Source organism: Sprattus sprattus (assembly GCF_963457725.1).
Source record: "Sprattus sprattus genome assembly, chromosome: 12".
Classification (NCBI taxonomy): domain Eukaryota; kingdom Metazoa; phylum Chordata; class Actinopteri; order Clupeiformes; family Clupeidae; genus Sprattus; species Sprattus sprattus.
The window spans coordinates 27,957,988-27,983,109 of NC_137910.1; the positions used below are offsets into that span (position 1 = coordinate 27,957,988).

General features: G+C 38.0%; 2 protein-coding genes across 2 annotated transcripts; one reads left to right on the plus strand and one right to left on the minus strand.

The window, feature by feature from the left end:
* Positions 1-3,459: 3,459 nt before the first annotated feature.
* hif1an (hypoxia inducible factor 1 subunit alpha inhibitor) lies at positions 3,460-17,080 on the plus strand. Its single transcript, XM_080848859.1, has 8 exons — positions 3,460-3,816; positions 7,720-7,970; positions 8,536-8,684; positions 9,968-10,113; positions 12,635-12,741; positions 13,585-13,648; positions 13,839-13,949; positions 15,245-17,080. The coding sequence occupies exons 1-8, from the start codon at positions 3,637-3,639 to the stop codon at positions 15,299-15,301; spliced, it is 1,065 nt and encodes a 354-aa protein (XP_080704985.1). The 5' UTR covers positions 3,460-3,636; the 3' UTR covers positions 15,302-17,080.
* A 944-nt stretch (positions 17,081-18,024) lies between these two features.
* On the minus strand, positions 18,025-22,374 carry cuedc2 (CUE domain containing 2). The gene is made up of 8 exons (XM_080848980.1): positions 21,355-22,374; positions 21,129-21,272; positions 20,894-20,955; positions 20,644-20,759; positions 20,271-20,450; positions 19,286-19,350; positions 19,138-19,198; positions 18,025-19,000 (listed from the first exon to the last, which is right to left on the minus strand). The coding sequence occupies exons 1-8, from the start codon at positions 21,429-21,431 to the stop codon at positions 18,854-18,856; spliced, it is 852 nt and encodes a 283-aa protein (XP_080705106.1). The 5' UTR covers positions 21,432-22,374; the 3' UTR covers positions 18,025-18,853.
* Between the last annotated feature and the right edge of the window lie 2,748 nt (positions 22,375-25,122).

Sequence of the window (25,122 nt, forward strand, 5' to 3'; positions counted from 1 at the left end):
ACCCAATGGTTAAACCGCTTCCGTTAATACTAAATGGTATGCAACATACTTATAGCTCACTGGTAGGCTACCATACAAAAACAATCGGCTGTACTGTTTTGTTTAAATCGTTCATACGCCTATCGCCTATTGTCTGACTGTTCACGTTCAGCTGACATTCTGAATGGAAATTGTTAATGAATGTTTCAGAACGCGATGTGTTTCGTATCTATTCTAATTAGCCTACTTGTCACTTGGGCATTGGCCTCATACTTGGCTACTTTGAGTGATACCTGTAATAATCTGGCATAATCTGAGCAGCAATTATAGGAAGTTTTTGTTTTTGCAATTTTAGAGAACAAAGGTAATTTACTCAGGGTTTGTTCTTTTCCCATAGGTCTATTTGTTTAATATAAGCATCTGCTAAAACAGACACATAGCCAAACATAAAAATATATTTCTGTTTAATACAAAATTTAGTCAAAGTCAGTTCACCCCTAAGTGATCAATGAACATTGACCAACATTCTGAAACATCCACATTTGCCACAAACAATGTTAGGCTAACAGCCCATGTGATTGTTAGTGAAAAATAATGTTCTCTTACTTGTTGCCTTTTTTACTTGTTGTTTAATATTTTGGAAAGGATGCTAGTGAATGATTCAGAGCATGATGCATCACTTTTGGTCTTGTGTCTTAATTTTTCTTAAAACAATTGCAGCTGAAAATTAGTCAAATAGTAACCAATAGCTTTAGTAATTGAGGGGGAAAAAAGGCCAAATGGTAGGCCCAACATTTAGAATGTAGTTTTTCAAATCAAGAGTAGGCCTGATTTGACTAATTGGCTTTGCATCCTTTCCTTCTGGCCTTGTCTAGTCCAAAGACATGTTGTCCACCAGCTTTTTAAGTACAATGGTGCCACACTGGTGGCTTTGTATCAATTGTATCCCTGCCTGCTATTTTGTAGTACTGTAGTCCACAAAAACACCCTGAAACAACTTGTATCTCACATACTTATGCCACCAACGGAATAAGCAGGGCAATGGCAACCAGGCCCACAGTCCTACCTCCCTCACTTTAAAAAACACCAGCCTCCACTGAATGGTAATGCCTTCAAACGTGGTCAGGTTACTCTTCAGCAATGGGGAATTAAAAGTTATGAGAATCGTTTACAAAGTTTGAAGGGTGTGGGCGTGGCAGACCCTCAAACTATGCACTCTTCACAACTCCAGTCACTTAAAACGTATACATATATTGTCGAAAGTGCACGAAATTGAAAGTGGTGGATCATTATGAGACCCTCTGAATGCATGCCAAGTTTCGTGCAATTTTGTCCATGGGGGGCCATACAATAATTTTTTTTATGTGACTGTACACCAACTGGCCTGAAGGTGGCCTGACAACAAATGACAATACATACATTTACCATTGGCCAAACATAAGACATTTTAAGGGAATGTCTGCTTTTGATTGGTGTGTGAACAGTTTAAAATAGATAGTACAATTCTGAAAACAACATATTGTGTTTGGGTCAATTCAACAAACCAATTTACACACACAAAACACAAAAAAACACACAAACACACAAACACACACACACACTGACAACCATGACTCATTCTGTGCAAAAACCTACTGAACAGTTCGGCGGTCATATTTGTACCGCTTTGCGTTGCGTCTAGTTACAGTGCATGAAATGCCCTGTATTGTTATTCCTAGGCATTTTCTTCTTCTTCTTCTTACCTTTTTCTGCGATTAATTCAGCCCGAACCGTTTAAATAGAAACTTCATTCAAAATTTGTCGCGTAGGTCTTTCTTTTCACTTTTCTAAACTTTATACTTTTTAAGATATTAAATAAAAACGAATCTAAATTTTCCCATTGACTTACATTGGGCCATTATGACATCATAATAGGGTCTTTAAACTGGCTTGCACCTGTGCTCCACTGACACCTGCGCCAAATCCAAGGAACCTTTTCTCTGTCCCTCTCAATTTAACTGTAACTAGGAACATTAAGACACCTTCCATTCTCTACTTTTTTCTCTCTCCATCTCTCCATCTTTCTCTATCCCTACTTTCTCTCACACTCAATCTCTCTTCTTCACTCCATTTTTATCTCCTTTTTTCAATATTTTCACTCTCTTTTTCTCTTTCACTCTTGTTCACTCTTCTTTCCTTCTTCCACTCTTCTTTCCTTCTTTCACTTTTCTTTCCTTTCTTCACTCTCCTTTCTTCTTTCCTTCTTTCACTCTTCTTTCCTTCTTCAACTATGATTTCCTTCTTTCACTCTTCTTTCTTTTCTTCTTCCACTCTTCTTTCCTTTCCTCACTCTTCTTTCTTTTCTTCTTTCCTTCTTCTTCTCTTCTCTCCTTTCTTCACTCTTCTTTCCTTCTTCCACTCTTATTTCCTTTCTTCTTTCCTTCTTTCACTCTTCTTTCTTTTCTTCTTCCTTTCCTAACTTTTGCATTTCATGCACTGGTATTTCCTTCAGGAAATGCATTTTCTAGTTTTCAATTCTTGTTCCCATTTTTCTTTAATATTTTTTAGGTCTTCAGTGCAAATGCAAATCTTGAGATCTAGGCCTACAGTGCACCGACCATAGTTGTTTGTTAAACCAATTTCATGTAAAGAGCTTGTAACTCTAAAATCGCTGACTAACAGAAATTCGGAGGTAAATTGGTATCCGTTGGTTTAGCACCTGCGTTCATGCTCTGCAATCATTGGTTGAAAAATAATTGTTTTCTAGACTTAACGCTATTAAAGTGTTAATGGTCTTCAAATGACGACTGGGGCTGAGCTTACGATGTCTGGGACATGTTCCATGTTCGCGTCACGCAACCCAACACATTTGTTTCTTTAGACCTGACTATTCTTATGTTCACAGCTTGTTTGACACTACCACATCTGAAATATCGATACATAAAAAAATGTACTAAATCTATTGACGCATTTTAAAAAGATCGTTTAAAACTCCTGCCCGATTTCATTGACTGTGACATTACGCCCTCTCTCGAAGGGATAGCATAATGCATAGGCTTTTCTTCCTATAAATTGTATTACTTGTAATACTTGTACAAGACATGGCACTTCATAACAAATAATAGCAGGATATTCTTGCCCTCTTACATTCTTTCAGTTGTGGTAGTTTATTAGAAAGGTGCATTGGTGTTATGGTTTAAAATCGAGATGGGGAGCCAAATGTAGAGACTTTTCAACTAGGATCTCTCAAAATTGCGTCGGTAGATTTAGTTCATTCTTGTATGTGGATATTTCAGGTGTGGTGGTCTAAAACTGAAATTCTATATCGAATATGCGTAAGGCTTGAATATGGACATTCGCGCGAATAACTTCAAATGGAGTGAGCAGAAGTAAACGGACACCGTAAATCTAAGAATAGTCGAGTCCAAAGAAAAAAGTGACGGATGGCTTGACGCCGGTCTTTTTGGGTGCTGCTTGTCATCGCTGTGTTTACACTGGACAGTCAAGTGCAATGCAGTGCGAGTGCTGTCTTAAGCCTCGTAGCTGGTGAGACAGCCGCTGTAACTGGAAGAGTAGTCCTTTCCAACTCGCTGATCAGGAGAGTTGGTAAAACGAGAACAGGGAAACTGGTTCTCACCCTGTTTTGGATGTTATAATTTAGCTATCCTCACTGAAGACATGGCATCAGCAACTGTAGTTGAAGCTGATGTCACGGCGACCGACGGGGGTACATCGTTTTCTGAGGTCCACAATTCGAACTGGACCGACAATCAATTACGAAAGTACCCTTTCCAAACGAGACCTATTCCCCGACTGTCTCATGCAGACCCACGAGCCGAGATGCTGATAGATAATGAGGTATTATGATCAATATTTGCTACTGCTAAAACGTCTCTATGGCTAAATTAGCATGCTAGTTCACCGTTATCTTACTCCTCAGTTAATTTAGCTATCCATCTAACAGTGGAGAGAGGCCCCCACAATTGGCTAATGATCGCTAACATGTGTTAGATAACTTTAGGAAAGAATTATGATAGCTTATGTTTGTCAACAGGAGATGTACGTGCATGTCCATACATAGAAGAGACGTTAGCTAGTCACACAGCCGGTAACATTATATGCAGGGGTCCTGGAGGATTTCAATGGAACAGTGTGGCTAATGCTATAACTAGTACAAGTCTTTTTCTGCAATGCACATTTTTCCTTGTATTGATAACGAAGGGTATGTGGAATAGGTGTCTAAACAGATAGTCTATAATAGCATTTTTGTTGGACGGTTTTTGTTACTGAACCTCAAAGAAACTGTTCGATGAAGCCTTCTTTAGCGTTACCGGTCGTTTACTTGTGTACTTGAGTAACATTAATACAATGTTGTTGTTTTTAGTAGACGTAATACGAGTAATTCGAATACATGGATACATGGACATTGATTTTTCGTGCATTAATTGGGTTCTAAATATCAATCCCTTTACTTGCTAGCTAGCCAGTTTGCCATAGAGCATAATGATAAAAATATGCTAAGATCATGTTAAGGTTCTGGCTTCTTCTGTAAATTAGATACCGATAGGACTTCGGCGATAAGCCATGCATGATTATGCCTGTCTGAATAGGCGCTTAGGTAAACTGATGGTATTTAGCCAAACTAACTGTAACGTTACATACAAATCAATACATGGAGCTATTTGGGAAAAGGGTGACACACAAGCCATTGCGCTACCAGTTGTGTTCGTAGCTGCTAACTTGGATGCTGTGTCATCGTATAGTCCGTCATATCCCAGCTACGCTACAGTATCATATGCCATTTAGTTTAGTATTGGATTCCCAACCGCATGCACCAGACTCTAATCAGCACTTTTTTCGGTACTGGCTTGCAGGAAGTAGGGGCAATGGAGGATTAGGGTGCACCTCCGTTAAAAATACCAAGGTTACGATCTCGGAACGGGCATAACTATAATTTTGACACAGGGCAGTGGCGGTAATCTAGGATAACTACCGATGAGCTGTTTTGTTGATGTGTGTTGTTTCTTGTAATAGCAGACACCAAGGTCGCACCTCTGTAGTTATTTTTGACATCGGCTAGAAATCTTAGCAACGTTCTCCAAAAGCTGATTGGCATATTGTGTTTAATGTTGGCATAGGGGTATGCTCGGGTGTAGTGTATCTTGGAAGTGGTGGCGTACTGAAATGCAATGCTGCCTACCTCTAGGTCGCCCACGTGCTCACAGAGCGTACGTTCCTTCAGTCACGTAGCACTTGTCACTTTTTTTGTTATCTGTAGAATGATAGCCTGACGATGTCATACTCATAATTCTAGTCAGAATATGAGTCTGATGCTGAGCCATTGGGCTGTGATTATGGGGCGTGTTTCAACGAACCAGGGAAAAAAATGCCTCTTCGCTCAATTGGATACCTACAACTAATCAGAGCAACATAGTATGACCATCTGATACATTAAGGCGAGACATGGCAGGTGAATAGGGTAAAAAATGTAAATACAAGGGATCACCATGAAACTTTACCAGTTGATTACATACATCATTACAAGAAAAAAATGTATTACAAGTTTTAGAATTTTGCATATTTAATTATGCTAATTAGGCTGAATCTCATTAAATATGCACGTTTTGCATATATTTCAGGTACATGAATCTTAAACTGTGATAAAGCCAGGACCAAAATTCTTTTTTTATTTTGTTCATATATCAAATGACAAAAAATACTCAGATGGATTTTAGGATATCTGCTTTTATGACCTGGGAAATCAAAATATACTATCCGTGGCCTTAAAAACCCTATTTTCGCCATGATTTCCAGGTAAAATGACCCATAAATCTGGCCAGGAACAATTTATAAATAAATCCATCTGTAGATGTCTTCATAACAATGCTATGTGTGAAACTGGGAAGTGTGGTGTACCTAGGTTCTACATAGGCTGAGAAATGTGTACCTAAAAATGAAAAAACACTAATTTTGAGAAAACCGCATTTAAAGACAACACGTGGGGCACTGAGCGAATCACGCTAGCAGAAAAGCGCCGTCAGCCAATAAATCCCTTCAGAAAGTCAGGATTGGTTGCTGAAAAGAAAGGAAATGCCCATATTTGGATTACACAGCCTTCTGATCGAGGCTCATAGCTTTAAAGTCATTCCAGACATGAAAGATGTCGTGTAAAAAGACGAAACGCTGAACGTGGTTCAAGGGAGAATTCTTGGTAAAGTTAGGAGAAAATGGATGCCGCGGCTGAACTAAATGCAGTGAAACAGACACTTAATTGTGTAATTTTGACGTTTTCTTTATGGTAGTATGAAAGATAACAGGTTAAAGAGGCAAACTAGCCCAAAATCTCAAATTTGACCAGGGCATGAAAAAATCGATATTTCACCTGCCGTGTCTCGCCTTAAAACTTTTACCGGATCCCGTAAGAAGGACGGCAAAAACATATTTTCGATCGACAAATGCCTTGATCGCGTTTCTCTGTTCCTCTTTCAAAATGAATGCGCTGTCAATATCTGTGAGATATGCATGCTCACGTACTTATTAGCAGCAAGGCTATAGCTAGCTACTATTTGTTTCAATGGATTTTTTGTCCAAGCGTTAGCAATAACCTATCAATAATGGTCTAGAGCGCTTCAGTTAAGACCTACAGTCCTCGGCAACATTTGTGTTGCACATACACAACTAACCAAGTCAATGTAGACATAAAAAGTGGTGTAGATAGCTTAAATCATATAAAATATGTCCCTCTAAGCTCCCGAGACGGTGCCATCTTTGTTCGATGTATAATCTATGTATCTAATCAACTCAAGCGTTGGTTGGTCATCTGTCCATCAACGTATAAAGCCCGCCCTTACAATTTGATTGGTCAGATCGCTTTTCCGAAAACTTGAATCTCTCCCAACTAGCTCAAATCCAGACTGAATCTCCCAGACCAAACATTTTGTGGGCGGAGTTCAGGCTGGTATCCAGGCTAGTAGAATGATGTTTCCTTCTGGAAATATTGTAGTTCTAGGATGAACGTGAATTGGGCTTTTCCATGACAATATACAATACATCAGTTGTTGATGTTGCAGTACAGACCTACTTTTTAGACACTAAATTAGACACCATAGTTGCTTAGAACACAAAATGAAATTGGTATGTGTTATTAAGTGAAAGTACCACCATGTGTCTTAACAGGTGAACACCAGTTAAAACTAGAATGCGTTTCGTGAACGAACTGCGAGAGTGTGCTTGCTCTGTGTCAGTGAAGCACAGGTGCAAGCCAGTTTAATGACCCTATTATGATGTCATAATGGCAGAGTTCTGCCATGCAAGTCTATGGAGAAAAAAGGTGATGGAAAAAGAGGAATAAAAAAGGAGTGGCAAGGAGTACCGCCACGAAAAGTCATAGCAGGTTGCACCGGATCGGGCCGGACGTTTCGGTGTTTGAATGGCGTCTGTACCTCAAACAGGCGAGGAGGAGTTAGCGTTACAAAAAACGGGGAGAATAAAGAAAACTTGACAACAACAATACTGTGCTTCCATTCGGGCAAGCACACTAATTAGTTCCATCATGTTCACATTTTCATTTGTTGTTCAGAACATTTATTGATTTTTGTCTCCAATACAGTTTTTTTAAATACAATTTTTGTATTGATAATGTACCATCACTTTCTTAACAATGATGACACAATTGAGCCCTGCTAACCCTGTTCACTTTAGTCCCTTCATCTTTATCTGTTTTCTTGATTGTTCTAATAAAGCTTCAAACCTCTGTTTTAGGAACCTGTTGTTCTTACGGACACCAACTTAGTATTTCCTGCGCTAAAGTGGGATGTAAATTATCTGCAGGACCACATTGGGAGTGGAGATTTCTCAGTCTATATCGCTGAAAACCACAAATTCCTGTATTATGATGAAAAGAAAATGGCTAACTTTGAGAACTTTGAACCCAAGTCCCAACGAGTTGACATGAAATTTTCTGAATTTGTGGACAAAATGCAAAAAAATCAACAACTTGGAGGAACGGAGAGGTATTAAGATAATATTTTCTTTTTATATCATGATCTCCCTTCAAAAGTATTGCATTCTGTAGTGTTTCTTTCAGAGCCTAATGTAGCACATTTATTTGGGTTGCATTCATTAAACAATTATAATACTGCAAAATGCTACAAAAGATTTTGAGGTTTTGAGTTCAAAGTCAATAATGTTCACCATTTGTACACTGCATTCCAACCTAATTAAGCTCTTTAGTCCTTTATCTGTAGTCTATATAATATATAATATTCAGTTGATGATACATTTACAGTATGTAGGCCTATTAAGACAAGTTCTGTGATGCTTTATGTAAATTTGAAGACATCATTAAATTCACGTTATACAAAGACTTCTAATACTTTACAATGCTGTAGCCTATTCCCTATTGAATGCACTTAGGATAATACATTTCTGTTTTAAACATTGACCATGTTTTGAAGGCACACAGTTATGAATTTCTGTTTTTTACAATGGCCATGTTTTATACATTGACCATGTTTTGAAGGCACACGGTAATGAATATCTGTTTTATACATTGACCATGTTTGTCACTTCTTGTAGGGTTTACCTGCAGCAGACATTAAATGACACAGTTGGAAGAAATATTGTGGTCGATTTCTTGGGTTTCAATTGGAACTGGATCAATAAGCAGCAGGCTAAGCGGAGTTGGGGACAGCTAACTTCAAACCTTTTGCTCATTGGCATGGAAGGTATATTTCCTGGCATTTTCTACGAGGTTTCATATCTGTTGTCTAAATCGTCACCAACAGTCAGATAATTCACTTGTGTTAAGTGACTGCTAAAGTCTGGTTGTAGTTCTTGCTTGAAGTTTGTTTCCCTTGGGCTAAGTTTAGACTTGATAACCGTTCAGGTTAACATAAGTGCTTCTTTCTTTGTGAAAAGAAAATTATTATGGACCTCCTAAATGATTTATTGTTTCTGCTGACTTTGGGTCAAAGGTGGGTAGAGAAAGCAAAAGCTGTACTCAAATAAAAGTATTGGTACTTCAAAATAATAATGACTTGAGTAGAAGTTAAAGTACCCATCAAAATAAGTAAAATGTATCTCATAAAATGAGTACCCAAGTAGTGAGTAACTTATGATGGTATTGTTTACACCTATTGTATTATATTCAAATGCGGGGTTATTCACATGGAGTTTCGGAACCGCCAGCCACGTAGGGGGTACTTTCTGCTGGACTATTCAGTAACTTATTTGCTGTCTTGCTTTGTCTTGTGTTGCACTTGCTTGATGTTTGACTGTGTTAGGAAAGTTGTTGACTCGCTAGTTTGTCATAAACAAAGTAAGCAAATTTCAACAGGTTTCGCAAGTTTAGCCACTAGCAAGACATCTTGTTAGCGATGCAAGCAAGCTTGTTATAACACGCTTGGACATTGATGCTAGTTATAAGTGCTCTTGAGTCAGCTTCTTTGTAATGTTATTGTGAAAGCTATGTTGGCTAGCTTGCCAACAACTTTCCTAACACAGTCAAACATCAAGCAAGTGCATCAAAAGACAAAGCAAGACAGCAAATAAGTTACTGAATAATCCAGAAGAAAGTAGCCCCCTACCTGGCAGCTGCAGAAACTCCATAGTCTTACTTTAAGTTGAAACACTGCGTCTTTGCCCATTGATGTGAGTAAACTTTGATGTGAGCTGCAAATGTATTTTTCCTAAATGGACTTCAAGCCAAATATGCACAGTGTGTTATTGTGTGTGTATGTATGTGTGTGTTTATATGTGTGTATGTGTGTGTGCGCCTGTCTGTCTTGTCTGGCTCTTAGACTATTTGGCCTGCCTAGACTAAGGTCAGTTTACCTGGTCGTTCACTCTCCCTGCTGGATTCCAAAAAACTGCTATACCGAAATTTAGGAAACCAAGGATGATAGTACCTTGAGGGGGCAAAACAATTACAGTCTTAGTCAGCACTTTTGAGAATTGATTGTTGAAGTTGCTGTCGTGTTAACTATTGATTACTGGTTTTCCTCAATAGGCAATGTGACACCAGCACATTATGATGAGCAGCAGAATTTTTTTGCCCAAATTAGAGGTCACAAGAGGTGTATCCTGTTTCCACCTGACCAGTTTGAAAGTCTCTATCCCTTTCCTGTTCATCATCCCTGTGACCGACAGAGCCAGGTGAGTCATGTAACAGTGGAACGCCATACTGATGACCTGAGATGACTATTCTGCTAGAGCTTAAAGCGCCAGTCCAAAGTTATTGTTGCAAGTAACTAATGTTTAGTTGGTTTCATTTGACGTTTTCTTTTCTGAACATAATGTTGACACAGACTGACTACTCTGCTATTTATAACTTCGCTAACGTACGTAAGTGTTATTTGTAATCCAATTCAGTAAATATGTTTAAACACATTTACTGGTGCTTACCTGTGTGTTTGATGTGTAGCAGCCTTCATCGCCAAAGAGCAAGGATTTTGAGTAGTGATCATTGTAGAATGTAAATTAAGCCATAGGACTGTACATTGCCAAGTTAGCATGTAAGGTTGGTGTACTCCTGTAAGAACGGGAAGTCTACATTAGGTTATTTATGTCAGATAAAAACCTCTGTTTTAGGAACCTGTTGTTCTTACGGACACCAACTTAGTATTTCCTGCGCTAAAGTGGGATGTAAATTATCTGCAGGACCACATTGGGAGTGGAGATTTCTCAGTCTATATCGCTGAAAACCACAAATTCCTGTATTATGATGAAAAGAAAATGGCTAACTTTGAGAACTTTGAACCCAAGTCCCAACGAGTTGACATGAAATTTTCTGAATTTGTGGACAAAATGCAAAAAAATCAACAACTTGGAGGAACGGAGAGGTATTAAGATAATATTTTCTTTTTATATCATGATCTCCCTTCAAAAGTATTGCATTCTGTAGTGTTTCTTTCAGAGCCTAATGTAGCACATTTATTTGGGTTGCATTCATTAAACAATTATAATACTGCAAAATGCTACAAAAGATTTTGAGGTTTTGAGTTCAAAGTCAATAATGTTCACCATTTGTACACTGCATTCCAACCTAATTAAGCTCTTTAGTCCTTTATCTGTAGTCTATATAATATATAATATTCAGTTGATGATACATTTACAGTATGTAGGCCTATTAAGACAAGTTCTGTGATGCTTTATGTAAATTTGAAGACATCATTAAATTCACGTTATACAAAGACTTCTAATACTTTACAATGCTGTAGCCTATTCCCTATTGAATGCACTTAGGATAATACATTTCTGTTTTAAACATTGACCATGTTTTGAAGGCACACAGTTATGAATTTCTGTTTTTTACAATGGCCATGTTTTATACATTGACCATGTTTTGAAGGCACACGGTAATGAATATCTGTTTTATACATTGCCAAGTTAGCATGTAAGGTTGGTGTACTCCTGTAAGAACGGGAAGTCTACATTAGGTTATTTATGTCAGATAAAAAAAAAACAGAAATGCAGCTTTACCTTTTCAACTTGATGGCTACCATGTGTATCTAGCCCACACACTAACGCTAGGTGGCAGTTCATTTAAATGCCTGCAAGTTGAGTCCCAAAGCCAGTCATTGGTATATCTGTTGTAGATATTACAAAGGCTGAGAATATGGTAGCCACATTAAATATTGTGAAAGAAATAACGGGGCGATTTATCTGTTAACTAGAGAGTGTGAACAGTTTTGCTAGTGAGTTATAGGGGTTACTTCCGAGTGTCATTTTCTGTTTATATCAATTGCTTTTCTGGGTCTGATCACCACTGCCACCTGTCAATCTCAGTGGGAATTAGTCAGTGCGTGCACATGATGGCAGTTACTGTACTCCGATCCGATTCTCTCCATGGGGTCTCCATGGGGGGTTAACTGCACTATCTCAAAGCACATGGCAGTGACAAATCCAGATCTTGGCCGCGTCAGTTCAAATCAAATGCGGAATGTTTACATCTGCTACCGTTGATTATACAGTAAATACGTTGTGAAATGAAACAAAAACACGCCACAGTTAAAGTTGTATTAGTATTGATTGATTCACATCGATATGAATGGATTACATTCCATTACATTCCAACTGGTGGAAAAGGAATATGAAAATATTTGTTCACTGAATTAGTGCGTTCTGTCCAAAACAGTTGCGTTCCAGTTTCAAAGTTTCAGTTTCGGTTTCAGTATTTCAACGTGAATGAGAGGGAGCACAAGAACTAAGCGTCTAGCAGCGATTATCATATCATAGACATATATGATGCATGTATATGTCTGTGGGCAGGATCTCAAGCACGTGCAAAAGTTGTTGTTGTCTAATTGGAATCTAGATTCGAGAGACACATGCGTGCCCAGTCCGTTTCCCAGCGGAATCGAGTCGTGTATCCAGGGGTTTACATCGGAGTCCAGTGGGACTCAAGTCGGACACAAGAAATCTAGATTTGGGGAGACGTATGTGTCCAATTTCCGATTTAAATCGGACTGAAATCGGAAATTGGACACATGTGTCCACACTGACTGTTCATTGGGTCATCAATATAGCGGATGCAACAATATTGTGACGTAACATATTGTGAAAAGCATGAATAGCCATCGATACAAGAACATCTCCATACAGAAGATATAAAATTGCTGTATGCACTGCAAGCTTCAATACCACCTCATTGAAGGGAATATTCTTGCCATTGTAGGTTGACTTTGAAAACCCTGACTATGAAAAGTTCCCTAATTTCAAAGACGTCATTGGACACGAAGCTGTCGTGGGCCCTGGGGATGTGCTGTACATTCCAATGTACTGGTGAGAGTTTCTTGTTTGATAATAAAATGCCTCACAAATGTCTGATATCTGTAGTGGCTGATGCACTTGGGCTTTTCATTGGAGGGTTAACTTGGCTGAGTATCCGTGCACGCAATCTGTCAACAGCATCTTGACAAGCCCTCAAACAAACATATCGAAAACTTGGAATATTAATTGAATGAAAAGACTTTGGTAATATGGTAATATTTCTGCCAGAAATACGTAAACCATTTACAAAATAGGCATGAATATCCTTTGAAATGATTATTCAGTTGATTTGAATGACACATGGAGACATCTGAGAATATCCAAAGATATATATTTTTTACAAGTACCACCACATGTATAAGCAACACCCCTAATATCCCCCCTAATTTTCATTCGTTTTTAGAGATGATTTTGTCCCCCCTACCCACCTTTCATATTACTGTCATTTTCTTTTAGAGGGCACTCCTGGTATGCATCAAGGTCAAATTTGGTGTGTTTAGTATTTTCCAGCCAGGGAACTTGGCATAAACACTCTTTCTCTGTCAGATCCCTTTACTCTGGTAATTGATGGTTTACCCTAACATTTAACGTTCACCGTCATACACTGAACCTCAGTCACAGAAAAACACATTGCTTCCTGTATTCCCCCGATCTTTGGAGCAAAATGGCGCCATGTAGTAGCATTGTGTGACACGGTCCCAAGCTTATTTTCCTGACGATGTTGTGGTCATACTCTGTGCTTCTCTAGCTTAGACAAAGACAAATTTCTATACATCCTGGTGAGAAAGTTGTATAACCACATGTGATTGCTGACATTTTCATTTTACATTGCTGTCTTGTCCTCTTTTTATTTAGGTGGCACCACATTGAGTCACTTTTAAGCGGGGGAGTTACAATTACAGTGAACTTCTGGTACAAGGTACGTCTTCTAGTGTTTACACCAACATTATAGAATGTCTTTTCTGCTGGTAATTCAGTATTGTACAGAATACCACAAATAATTACCCAGCAGAATGTTCCAGTATTACACAGGGTGTGTCTGGTAAAATGATAAAGAATTAGATAGTGTCTAGTGTCTAGATGTGTTTTAACTCTCAAGATGTTTACAGGGTGCTCCTACTCCAAGGAGGATAGAGTACCCTCTTAAGGCGCACCAGAAGGTGGCCATTATGAGGAACATTGAGAAGATGCTGGGAGAAGCTTTGGGAGACCCTCGTGAGGTACAGACAAATACAACATGACCTTTCTGTTTAACATTTCAGTGGCAGGAGTAATCGTGAGGATGGAGTGTCCCTAGGTGTTTGGTATGGAATCCAATAAGGGTTATTAATATTAGGACTGTGAAATGAAATGATGGTCACAAATAATTTCATAGCCTGCAGTTAAATATCATCTTCTCTGTGCATGGGGGAAAATGGATGCATGTATCTGACTGAATGTGTAAACTTGTTTGTGAATGTGAAAAACTTATTTGTTGCTGTACAAATATTCAGTGTATGTGTATTTAAAATGTGTGCAGGAATATTTTCAAGGAATGACGTTTCACAAGTCTGAGAGACGGACACGCAAATGTCCTACCTTAGTGTGCGACACAAAATACGAGCACAGATTTTGACCCTGTTTTTACACCTGAGCTGACTAGCCAATCAGCACGTACAGTAGCCCACTGACTAGCTGATCAGTACATAGCCCACTGCCTAAAATAGATTACCGCAGGGCTCGTGTCATCAAAACGAACAAGAAGCAAGCCACTAATTTCAATGTGAAAGATCAGTAGCAGTTACACTGTACACACGGAACAAGATTACATAATGTAGTATGCAACATACCAAGCCAATAGATGCTGGAATTTGCGATATTCTTGAACTCAATGAAAAACAAGCTCAATAGGTATCAAAAACCTTTAAGTCAGCATAGTACAAATATCTACCTATGAAATAAAACCACTGAATGTAATATTACAGCCAGTGAAAATCAAGTTATTAAATGATGAAAGATTAATGTAATGTCTTGTATGTATGTATGTAGTACCCATGACAACATTCAATAAACTGTGGCTTGTACAGAGATGGCATCAATACACAGGTTTAAAAAAAATAAAATTACATAAAATGCTGTAACGCGGTTTATATACTTCGTGGTTAATACTCACAGAATCCAGGGCAGGCCAGTGTCTGCAACATCAAATCACCTATGGCTTTGACAGCAATGATACCCATACACGTTTGTTTTACAGCAGGAGGACCAATATAAGTTGGATATCTGAATACTTTTTGAGCAGTTTAAAATTTCAGAAAATCTGTCACATTTGGTTGGTTTTATTTGTTGTCGTTTTGTTTGTTGTACAACTGCAGCCTGTGAAATTATTTCACAAGATCAAAATACCAGTGACCCTTATATTATTCCATAATTTGTTCTTTATATTGCCTATGTCTTGGACAAATTCATTCTGAATAGTCTTATTGGCAGTTTATAATGGTATAATATTCATTGTAGTTTTCCTCTCTTCCACCAGGTTGGGCCATTGCTGAATATGATGATGAAAGGGCGTTATGATCAAGATCTTAGTTAGTTTCCTCTCAACTAAACTGGATGCTGCTGGATGTGTTTGCTTGTGTGGTCTGACTGCAGAACTGTCCATGCATGACAGTGCTCAAGTTCTTCAAGCAACCCATGCCTGCTCTCGGTATTTGATTCTTTCTGGCTTAAAAACGGAGAAAAAGTCTTCGTTAGGAGAGGCTTTTAACACGGAGCATTCAACCTAGTTTGTTTGAAACGAAAGAATGAAAAGTGCCCAAAGCTTCTAAGTCGGCCATGCCTCTTGCTTCAGTAAAACCTTGGCAGTCATTGGGTTCTTTTTTTTTTCAGAGAGTTTGTTCTGCTCCTGAAATTTACTTTGATGACATTCATTCTGTGGTTATATATGAGTTTACAAGCTTGGCAATGATGACTATATAGTATTAATAACATGGTTTATAAAAATTGCCAAATATTGTGTTTTACAAACACTGAAGGAGTGTGTAAATCATTTCCCAGAAATAGTTTGATTCAAATTTCTGAACATTTCTTGTTTGAACATAGAGTCGATGGTATTTTTATATAATGATTTTGTGTACACGTTTGTTAAATGTGTTGTGTCTATTGTTCATATTTCTTCCTGAATGTGGTACATCAAAACAGTTGACTCAACCCAAGAAAGATATTTAGTTGCCGGAAAGAAACAAGAAAATATGACAACCGTGATAAAAGGTAAATTGTTTTACCATGAAATGGCAAATGTGTTAAATGGCATGGTTAATGTGGGAAGCTTTTATTCGCTAATCTGAATTGTTACGAATGTTTAAGATGACGGTTTCCCTGTTTTGCCCATATTGATACACATAACATGGTGTAGCTGTGTAATTAATTCAAAAGTCATTTGATTTGTACATTCCTATAAAATGCATTGAAAAATATCCACTTATATGTTGTCATACAATGTATATGGATGAAGAATCAAAGCTAGAGTGTAATCACTGAATTTGATTTCGTCATAAACAAATGTCTAAACAGGCTTTTCTTCACTTGTTTGTTTCTGCTTTGCCGTGTTGTGTAAAAGGGATGTCTGTGTTAACATTCAGGAAACGGTTGCCCTTACAGGATTGAGTGAAGGATTGTTTTTTATAGAATACACGTTGAGCCTTTTATTTTAACTCGAGGTCATTGGCCGAAACACATGTGGACATTATTGTGTTGGTCAAATAACACGTCCCACTAATTTTGTGGAGTTTATCCATAAAAACATATTAATATATTTAAAAGTGTTCAGTGGAGGGCTGACAACTGAGTATGGTTAAAGTTTAAACCATCTTTATAGTAAACTTTACTATGTGCCAAATACTTTTTCAAGCATTTGGTCTGATTCCTGAGAAAATCTGTTGTCTCTTAAGACTGCAAATAGTCCCCCTAAACAAGAATACCACTTGGATTGATGGATATCAAATGCATTTCCAAAACTCTCAATAGAAGTTCACATTTGCTAGTCTGAGATTAAACATAGTCATCTGGAAGACTTGAGCTCAGTTATATGGAGAATTAAAGCACTTTTTGAATTTTCTGAGGGCTATCTATAAAACATCTGGGTTTTTTCTTGCCTCTGAAATACTCTTAAACTTGTTTCTGCCGCCTTGAAGACTGAACCTTTGTTGTATTGTGCACTGATTTACCCTGAATACCCACTACAGGACGCATTCAACTGGTTGTTGTAATAAACAGTAATTTAATATAATATGTACCTTTCTTACTGAGTAACTAGAAATAGGGTTTACTATTTTGTCACAGCCTGTTCTTTTGTATATGTACATGCATTGAATCACTTGCAGAAATAAAATGGATTGTTTCTGAAAATGTAACAGACGTGACAAGGTTAAAAGACTAAAAGCAGGAATGGACATGGCAATAGCCTGTGATTTGTAATAACTAAGACATGGTCACTCTGGAATGAGGTTTTATGTTTGTAGATTTGCATCATCTGTGTAGCTCAACTGTAGCTCTTGCGGTCAGACAACACTGCCATGGGCAAGAATCCAGATGATGGACTATGGTTGATCTTGGGCACAAGTCAGACTTGAAAACGCCAATACAAACAAGGTGCTATTGATTAGAAATTGCTTTAACAAGCTGAGTGTCCTTATTGTAGATAAAGAAGTGCTTCATGGCAGACCATTTAAAGGTTCAGTTTAACATTCAGTATAGAGCAGTTAGTTGGTGAGAAATCGAACTGATCTGACTGGTGAACGTATTTAGCTAGTAAACTGGCACCTGAGTATGTATAGTAGGTGAATATAATGTGGCTGGGAGAAAAATGGACTACTACGCAATTCCACAGAGAGAGGCACACACATTAGAAAATAAAATGTTTACATTTTGCATTTATTCAACATGTTAAGTATGCACTACATACCACTTTAGAACAGTCTTATGTTACAGAGGCAAGAGCCAGCTTCACTTGTGCATGAGTATCATACCCACACGTATGTCAAAACTATTAAAAGGCAACAAACTGTTCACCCACAAATCAATAATCCATTTCCAAACACCACCTTAAGTCCATCGGTAAATCTTCCAGTATTTAAAAAAACAAAATAGCTTCAAAAATAAGGTGTAACATGACTGTCCCACACACACAGAGAATTGTCAAACTAAAAAAGAAAAACACAGTTTTGTGAATTGAGACAATATGTTACATCATGCATGATGAACCTTGAAAAAAAAAAAAAAAAAAAAACAGCGTTGCCAGCTGTTTAAAATGCATATTTTCCCAACAGTTCTACCCTAGGCTCTTGTGCAATAGATGGACACTTTTAAACAGTATCCTTGAGAGTAGTTCATTGCAAACTTTTCAAATCTATATTTCTGTATATAAAAATAAAGAGTGAACCATTTGAAAATCCGAGCTGAAGATGATCTGCTATCAAAACGCTGAAACGTTAAAACAACTGATGTAATTTTGCCACTCAGCAATGTCCTAATAATGACACAAGATGACACTTCATTCAGTAGTTAATCCAATTCATGGAAAACCAGAATATGCATGCAAAACAAGCATCAAGTCAATCTCTACTTTTGCTAAGATTTGTAAAATTAAATGGAACCACAATTCAAAAAGAAATATATACAAATAACACAATATCACATCAGACCTGCTGAAAGGAAAACCAAAAGTATGCAAACATCAGTTCAAGTTTTGTTAAGCAGCTACTGTAGACAGCCTTATTCATGAATAGGTGGTCTAGGTTGAATCATCTTTAATACTTGGTAAATAGAACAGACACATCTGACTTGATAGTACACTCATCCAGTTTTGAACACAAGACAATGCAGCCCTGACCACCATTACACACTGCTTTCAGATGTTTGCTTTTCTGCATGGATACAGTACATTATTATAATAAAAATGATAAAAAAAGACATCACAATATTAACTAGATGCTTAAAAAAGTAGTGTAATACTTGAATAAATAAGACTTTAATGGCTGAGGCTTAAAAAAGAAAGACACTGATTGAAATGTTGTTAATAATGTTTACATATTGAAATGCACAAATCAAGCACACAAATAGAACTGGTCTTCATCCACAGTGTTCTTTAATGGAATCTGTATTTTCGTGATGGTTTCAGACTCACATAGGTTTTCTTCATGTCTTCTGTCTCCTCTTTCTTGACCTGGTGGTATCGTTCTCCTTTTGTTGTCACAACTTGATTGTCGTGGTAACGGACCAGCTTCTTTGGAGCCTTCAAACATCAAAGCAATTGCAGTCAATACTCGATCCCACTTGATGACATATTATACCAGTCATATTCTTGACATTACAAACCAGGAGCTGTGTGTGCTTAACTGTATCTAAATGTGTACAAAAGAAAATCCTTACATCTTTTGGAGTGACAGGCCTGTGAGTTTTCTTATCTTCTTCACTATCCACCATCATGTATCTGAAAAGTGGCAAAAAAGACTGTTAACACAACCATTCCACATTTGGCCCTGTCTACCGCCTGTCAAAACCTCATGTAAGTACTCACTTCTCTAAAATGCTTTCTTTCATCTTCCGAGCTGCTTTTACTGATGGGGTCTTCCCCTGATTAGCCTGAAGGACAAAAACATACTAATTAAGCAATAAGCCCCCAGAGGCCGTGCTTTGCGCTGATTTTAGAACAGGTAAGGGAGTTGTTAGGCACAACGCGAAGCGGAGTGCCGTTAAACCCTAGTCTGGGAAGTCCCGCCCCACTTCTTCCGGCCAAATTGATTTTGCCTCTGCACTGGGTCTGGCCAACTTTGGATAGCCGTTCATTTCAAGATTTCCAGAATCCTTGGAGCCAATCACAAACTGGCTTTTGGCTACCTGGCGCGCCATTGGCGGATTTAAACTTACCACGGCTACGTTACAAAATCTACTGCACGGAGAATTTTTAAACATTGGACATGGTGGCCGCCGAAGCACCGCAAAACTTCGATAAGGCAAGTTTCTTTGAAAACAGAACAGAAACTTGCCCTGGAACAATTCATACAGAAAAAATATGTGTTTGCTTTATTACCGATCGTTGTATCGTTGTATAGTATCGTTGGTCTGATTGGTTAAAGGCGTGTCCAATTACGTGAGTGAAGTGGATCGCTGATGAGTATTGGTTTTCTAAACCTGTTACTACACATATTTTAAATGGTTTCATAAATAAAGACAATTCAATTTAAGAAACAATAGTTTAATGATAAACCGTCATTCTTCCGCCACTAAAAATTATAGTTCCTAAATAAATCGTTGCCACGCAACCCTTGAAGCAACGCAACAGCCAGATGGAACACTGGGTATGAAATGCGCTATATGAATGCCTTGCCATTCGCTGCGCAGTAATATGGAATGTAATCAGGTCAAATTGTAAGGTAATGCTGGATTTTACAACGCCTTTTAGCCAATCACAATCAAGGATTTGAACAATCAGGTTTAGAATTTGATATTCAATACAGACTATCAACCTCCTGCAACAGTATTAACAGTGTGGGACAACCTACGTTAACAGGAGGTGTGTGACAGAGCTGCACATCTCCTTCAATGATGAGTCTCACGGCCTCCTCAATGTCCCCTTTAGCGATGGACAGGGCACTTCTGGCTTCCGTCATACTACACTTGGGGAACATCTCAAGTAGCAACTGTTCCTGGCCGTCCAACTCAGAAAGGTTATCCTGTTCAATCTAAAACATTCAGTGAAGTAATATTTACAGACTTGTGTTGTAGTGCAAAAGCATAAAAAAGTACTTGCGATACTACTCAAAGGGACTAAATGTTAATTCCACTTGAAACTGACCTAAACATTTTCAAGGTGATGATGTTTGTACAGTGAGAGGGAAAGCATCATCTACCTGAACACTGTTGTTAATAAATTACCTTGGCTGTGGCTCCATCTGGCGAGAGAAAGTGCACCTCTCTCACTAACGTCTCACAGTTAGAAGAACTGTGCGTCAGGCTTAAGTTGCTCTCCACACGTTTTGGTACAGTCGTTTCTTCAACAAAGAACCACAAATTTGAAAACATAATTAAAGACTGACATTGAGCAACGTTCATTTTGACCAAGTTAAAACTGTGTTCAGTTCCAAAACACATGCTAATTTTATACAATTCTGCACAAATGTCTTACCTGTGACCCGAGCTGAAGCTAGTTTTGCAGCCAGGCTGAACATCATTTCACAAACTTTGACACTTTAAAAAGAGAAAGCACATAAAGCATTTTACCTTCAATAAAAACGATATAGGAAGACAACTTTACAATCCTATGTAAAACGTCACACATTAATAAATAAAACACACAAAGGTGTTCATTACAGACGACGACTGAAAAATAAAAAAATAATTTATAGACAACTGTGGCTTACTTATCGATTTCGGCGAAACCAGGAATGTAAGCTTCCAGCATTTCAACAAAATCTTCCACATCAAAATTCTCTTCAACGCTTCCCTGCGATCCCAAGTCTTCCAGAACACCAGTTATATAGGACAAAAGTACTTCATCTAGTGTGCTGGATTTGAAAAAGATCACAGTGAATTAGCTGAGAATAACAGACACATAGTTATTATTCATGTTGTGATTAGTTTACGCACCTTATGTCTGCATTAGGTATGTACGACTGGAGGAACTCATAAAGGGCATCTTGGATGATTTTGTGAAGGTCCATCATTTGCCTACAGATGTAACAGTGAACTTGAAGCGGAGTTTTGCAGGCAGAAATACTGAACACCAAATTCACGGGATGAAATAATTTTAGTTTACTTGTTTGTTAACATGCAGAATTGGTTGACGTTACAGAAACGAGTGAATTTACAATAATCAGCGACGTTAACTGACTCTAGTTAGCCAGACGAGTTCTTATGAAACATTGAATTCCTCAGTACGTTACCAAACTGCTAACGTTAGACACACTCCTTAAACGGCAGTCAGCTGTTCTTCTGCCTCAATTGGATAACACTGATTGTGGTTTAAAATAACCACTGTGTTATAATCTACAAATGCTAGCTGCTTCCTGTTAGCACCGCGACCAATATTTCATACAAGCGTTGACATCGCTTAATAATAAAAATGCATACGATCCACTTGCAATAAGTGCAGGAAATATACTGTTTAGCCAACGAAATTGTATTAGTGTAAAGTGTAAACACGCTAAAGCCAGCTCTGCAAGAAAGTAAACGTTAATTGTTTTGGTTAGCGAACTACTAACAGCTAATATTATTTCCAATTGTTAGCAAGCTATCTCTCGCAGTCTGCATCCTAACAGTGGCCTAGTTCCAAAAAGCTGCCCTACTACTAGTTTGAGCACATCGTAAGTAGTGGATTATAACAAACCGATTTTTGCATTTAGTTGAAATCAGGACTCAGTTAGCTGTATTCATTTGTCTACTTGGGTTAGCTTTGATAATTATCATCAACGTTAGCTGACATAACAAGCCAACAACAGCGTCCTGCGTTCAGACAAGCGGATGATATATTCCTCGTTTTACCTTCTGCTCAAATGGTGAGTTTAAACAAGGCAACCTCGACTAGTTGGTAAGATCACTACCTACCACCGTCTTAACTGCAACTGCAAGCTAGTTAACTACACTTCGAGGTGGCTAAATTGTAAACAGTACAGAGCTGGCTGCTACCCGCCGTCACTCAAGTTCAAAACGTGTGACATCATTTCCTTGTAAATGTCAGTAGATATTTCATACCCATTTCATACCCATAAAAAAAAAATCATACACAGATATTAAATATTACAGTTTTTATAACATAGACAGTACGAACAAGACTCCTCCAAGCCTGCAGGATTGTCTCTATTGGATTACTCTTTTTTTATGTGAGATATTCTTACTCTGATTAGCACTGCCTGGAGGTAGCCTATAGGTTAGCCTACAGGTCTAAACCTTCAGTGCATTTAAAAGTGTTTGCGTAGACGGTAGGCTAGTGGTTTGTTGGGAGAAAAAAGGCTGTTCTATAAATAGTCTGTCCATGGCTTCCCATTAATTTGCAAATTACCAGTCAAACTTTGAGCTGGCCTTTCAGATAACTCCTTATCTATAACTTTCCATCACCATGCAATAAAAAGTTCTACTGAAAAAAGCAATGGACAATAACCCTATGCAGGGTGCGATTTGTCCAAAAACCAGAGGGGTTCCATTTATCATGAAAAAAAAAACAAGCAATAGGCTACAGGCCTAATTCTTTTCATATACATGCATCATATAGCCTATGTCTATGATATGATAATCGCTGCTAGACGCTCAGTGCTTGTGCTCCCTCTCATTCACGTTGAAATACTGAAACCTAAACTGAAACTTTGAAACTGAAACGCAGCTGTTTTGGACAGAACTCCCTAATTCAGTGAACAAATATTGTCATATTCATTGTACAGTAGCCTATACACGAAAATTAGCAAAGCCAGCGAATTCTGAGAATGCCGACAGTTCGGGTAAGGTGAACGTAGTGTCAGCGATGTAAGCACGTGTAAGAAAACGCCGTCTGTTTTTTCATTGTTTTATAAATAATTGAGGGTTATCCCCCCCATGTATGAAATTCATCCAGCTGAGGTGGGGATGTAAAAACCAGAGGTTGGGTAAATCCCCCCCATCCCCCCGGCAAATCGCACCCTGACCCTATGGATGTGGATGTGTGTGTTTTTTTTAAATTAAATCTTTCCCCATAATTATGAGATACTAAGACATAATTATAATATGTGGAGACAATGTTTCCAATTTTTTATTTACTTGAATGCAGCTCTGTATCCTCGTACTCCATGCAATTCAATACATTTCAGTTGGTCTGTAGGTGTGAAAAGAAACACTCAAGTAGGCTAGTTTTAGATTGTTCCATCCTACCTGTTTCACCTCCTGAGAACAAATTGGTATTTTAGATGCGCACTAAATAATTCATGTGTTCCCAATTGTCCCCCCCCCCCCCCCCCCCCCAAGTTGCTCAAGTTCATAAGCTCAGCAAAGGAAATGCAGTACATGGTGCTGATAATGTGTCCAGAGGAAGATATCCAACTTGGCTGCACTCTGTTTAACCTGTGTGAGGAACAAGTATGTGGAATTGCCTTAGGGAACAAGTGATTGGAGGAAGTCTATTTATGTATACTGCAGTTAACTAAATTGACTATGTCAGAATGTGTTAACTTTTAATTCATCCTTCTCAGATGCAATCATTTCATTATATGTAGTAGGCCTTATATGACATCATCTACAAAAGCAGAGAATGACACTGACAGAAAGAAAGAGGCTATGAAATGTTAAGGCAATTCTGAGTGAAAAGGCATTTCAGTAAGATATTAAGTATTTATCTTTTTAACCCAGGAGGGATATTAAAGGTCCCCTTTGAATGCACATTCAATCAAAGAGAAGCTATGCAGCATTTCTTTATTCCTGTGCTGTAAATCCTTTATTTGATGTCTTTACAAGTTTATTATGCACTCATTTGCTCATTGTGCTCCATTGTAATTATGCTACCTGACTATGGGGCAAAGTGCAATAGTAAGTCACCTTCCAATGATGAAAAGAGACCAATGAAACGTACAGCACAAGCGCAATGGAAATTCACATTGTAAGACAATGGGTTAGTTAATTAGTTGCTTTTTGTGAGTGCATATTTACACACATCCAATTATTGAACAATGAATGTTGATTATGTAAATTGTGGTGTTTCCTGACTGGCTTGACCACTACATACGAGTTGTACCGAAATCCCACTTCTCCTCAATAAGCATTTCGTAGATAAAAATATGAAACTAAATGTACCGTCAGTGTTTCAGCTTATATCATTTGAGCGCCATGTACTCTGGCCAGTTTAGTAGTATGTATGATATATGGCATATTTGCTTATCACCAGCATGGATGTCCTGGGCACTTAACTCAAAAAAAGTCTTTAATCCAACTGTAACTTTTTAATCATGTGCCATGTTGTAATTAGAGGGAAACCAACTTGTAAAACACTGCCATGGTGTGTGAGTGTGTGTGTCATTTTTTCCTGAATATTTTTGACATGGCATGAATTCATTCCAGTGTAGATTTTAGATTGACATTTTCTGTAATGTAATATCACTGTTTTCTATGTTTTATTGAGAATTTGAGAACTTACAGAAATACTTCAAATAGATTTCACTAAATAGATTATAAAAATAGATTTCATTTAATTGTTTCCTACCTTTTATTTGACACCAGCGAGGAAACTAATGTACCACTAGATGGCTGCATTGAGTCATATATTTCAGGTGACTTTGGTCAGTTAGTGAACATTATACAAAGGTTATATGTATGGAATGAAGGAATGCAATGAGAGCTCGAGTCAGAATGACCTCTTGAAAGTGCATGTGTTTACAAGCTAACCAGAAGGGGACTGTT

What these genes read in the sequence shown, in the direction of transcription:
- hif1an (XM_080848859.1), top strand. Translation starts at nt 3,637, where the DNA reads ATGGCATCAGCAACTGTAGTTGAAGCTGATGTCACGGCGACCGACGGG. An exon ending in CAGTGAACTTCTGGTACAAG is followed by an intron (nt 13,649 to 13,838) that starts GTACGTCTTCTA and finishes AGATGTTTACAG; the next exon opens with GGTGCTCCTACTCCAAGGAG. An exon ending in CTTTGGGAGACCCTCGTGAG is followed by an intron (nt 13,950 to 15,244) that starts GTACAGACAAAT and finishes CTCTTCCACCAG; the next exon opens with GTTGGGCCATTGCTGAATAT.
- cuedc2 (XM_080848980.1), bottom strand. Translation starts at nt 21,431, where the DNA reads ATGATGGACCTTCACAAAATCATCCAAGATGCCCTTTATGAGTTCCTC. An exon ending in ATACCTAATGCAGACATAAG is followed by an intron (nt 21,273 to 21,354) that starts GTGCGTAAACTA and finishes TTTCAAATCCAG; the next exon opens with CACACTAGATGAAGTACTTT. An exon ending in GGCCTGTCACTCCAAAAGAT is followed by an intron (nt 19,001 to 19,137) that starts GTAAGGATTTTC and finishes TGATGTTTGAAG; the next exon opens with GCTCCAAAGAAGCTGGTCCG.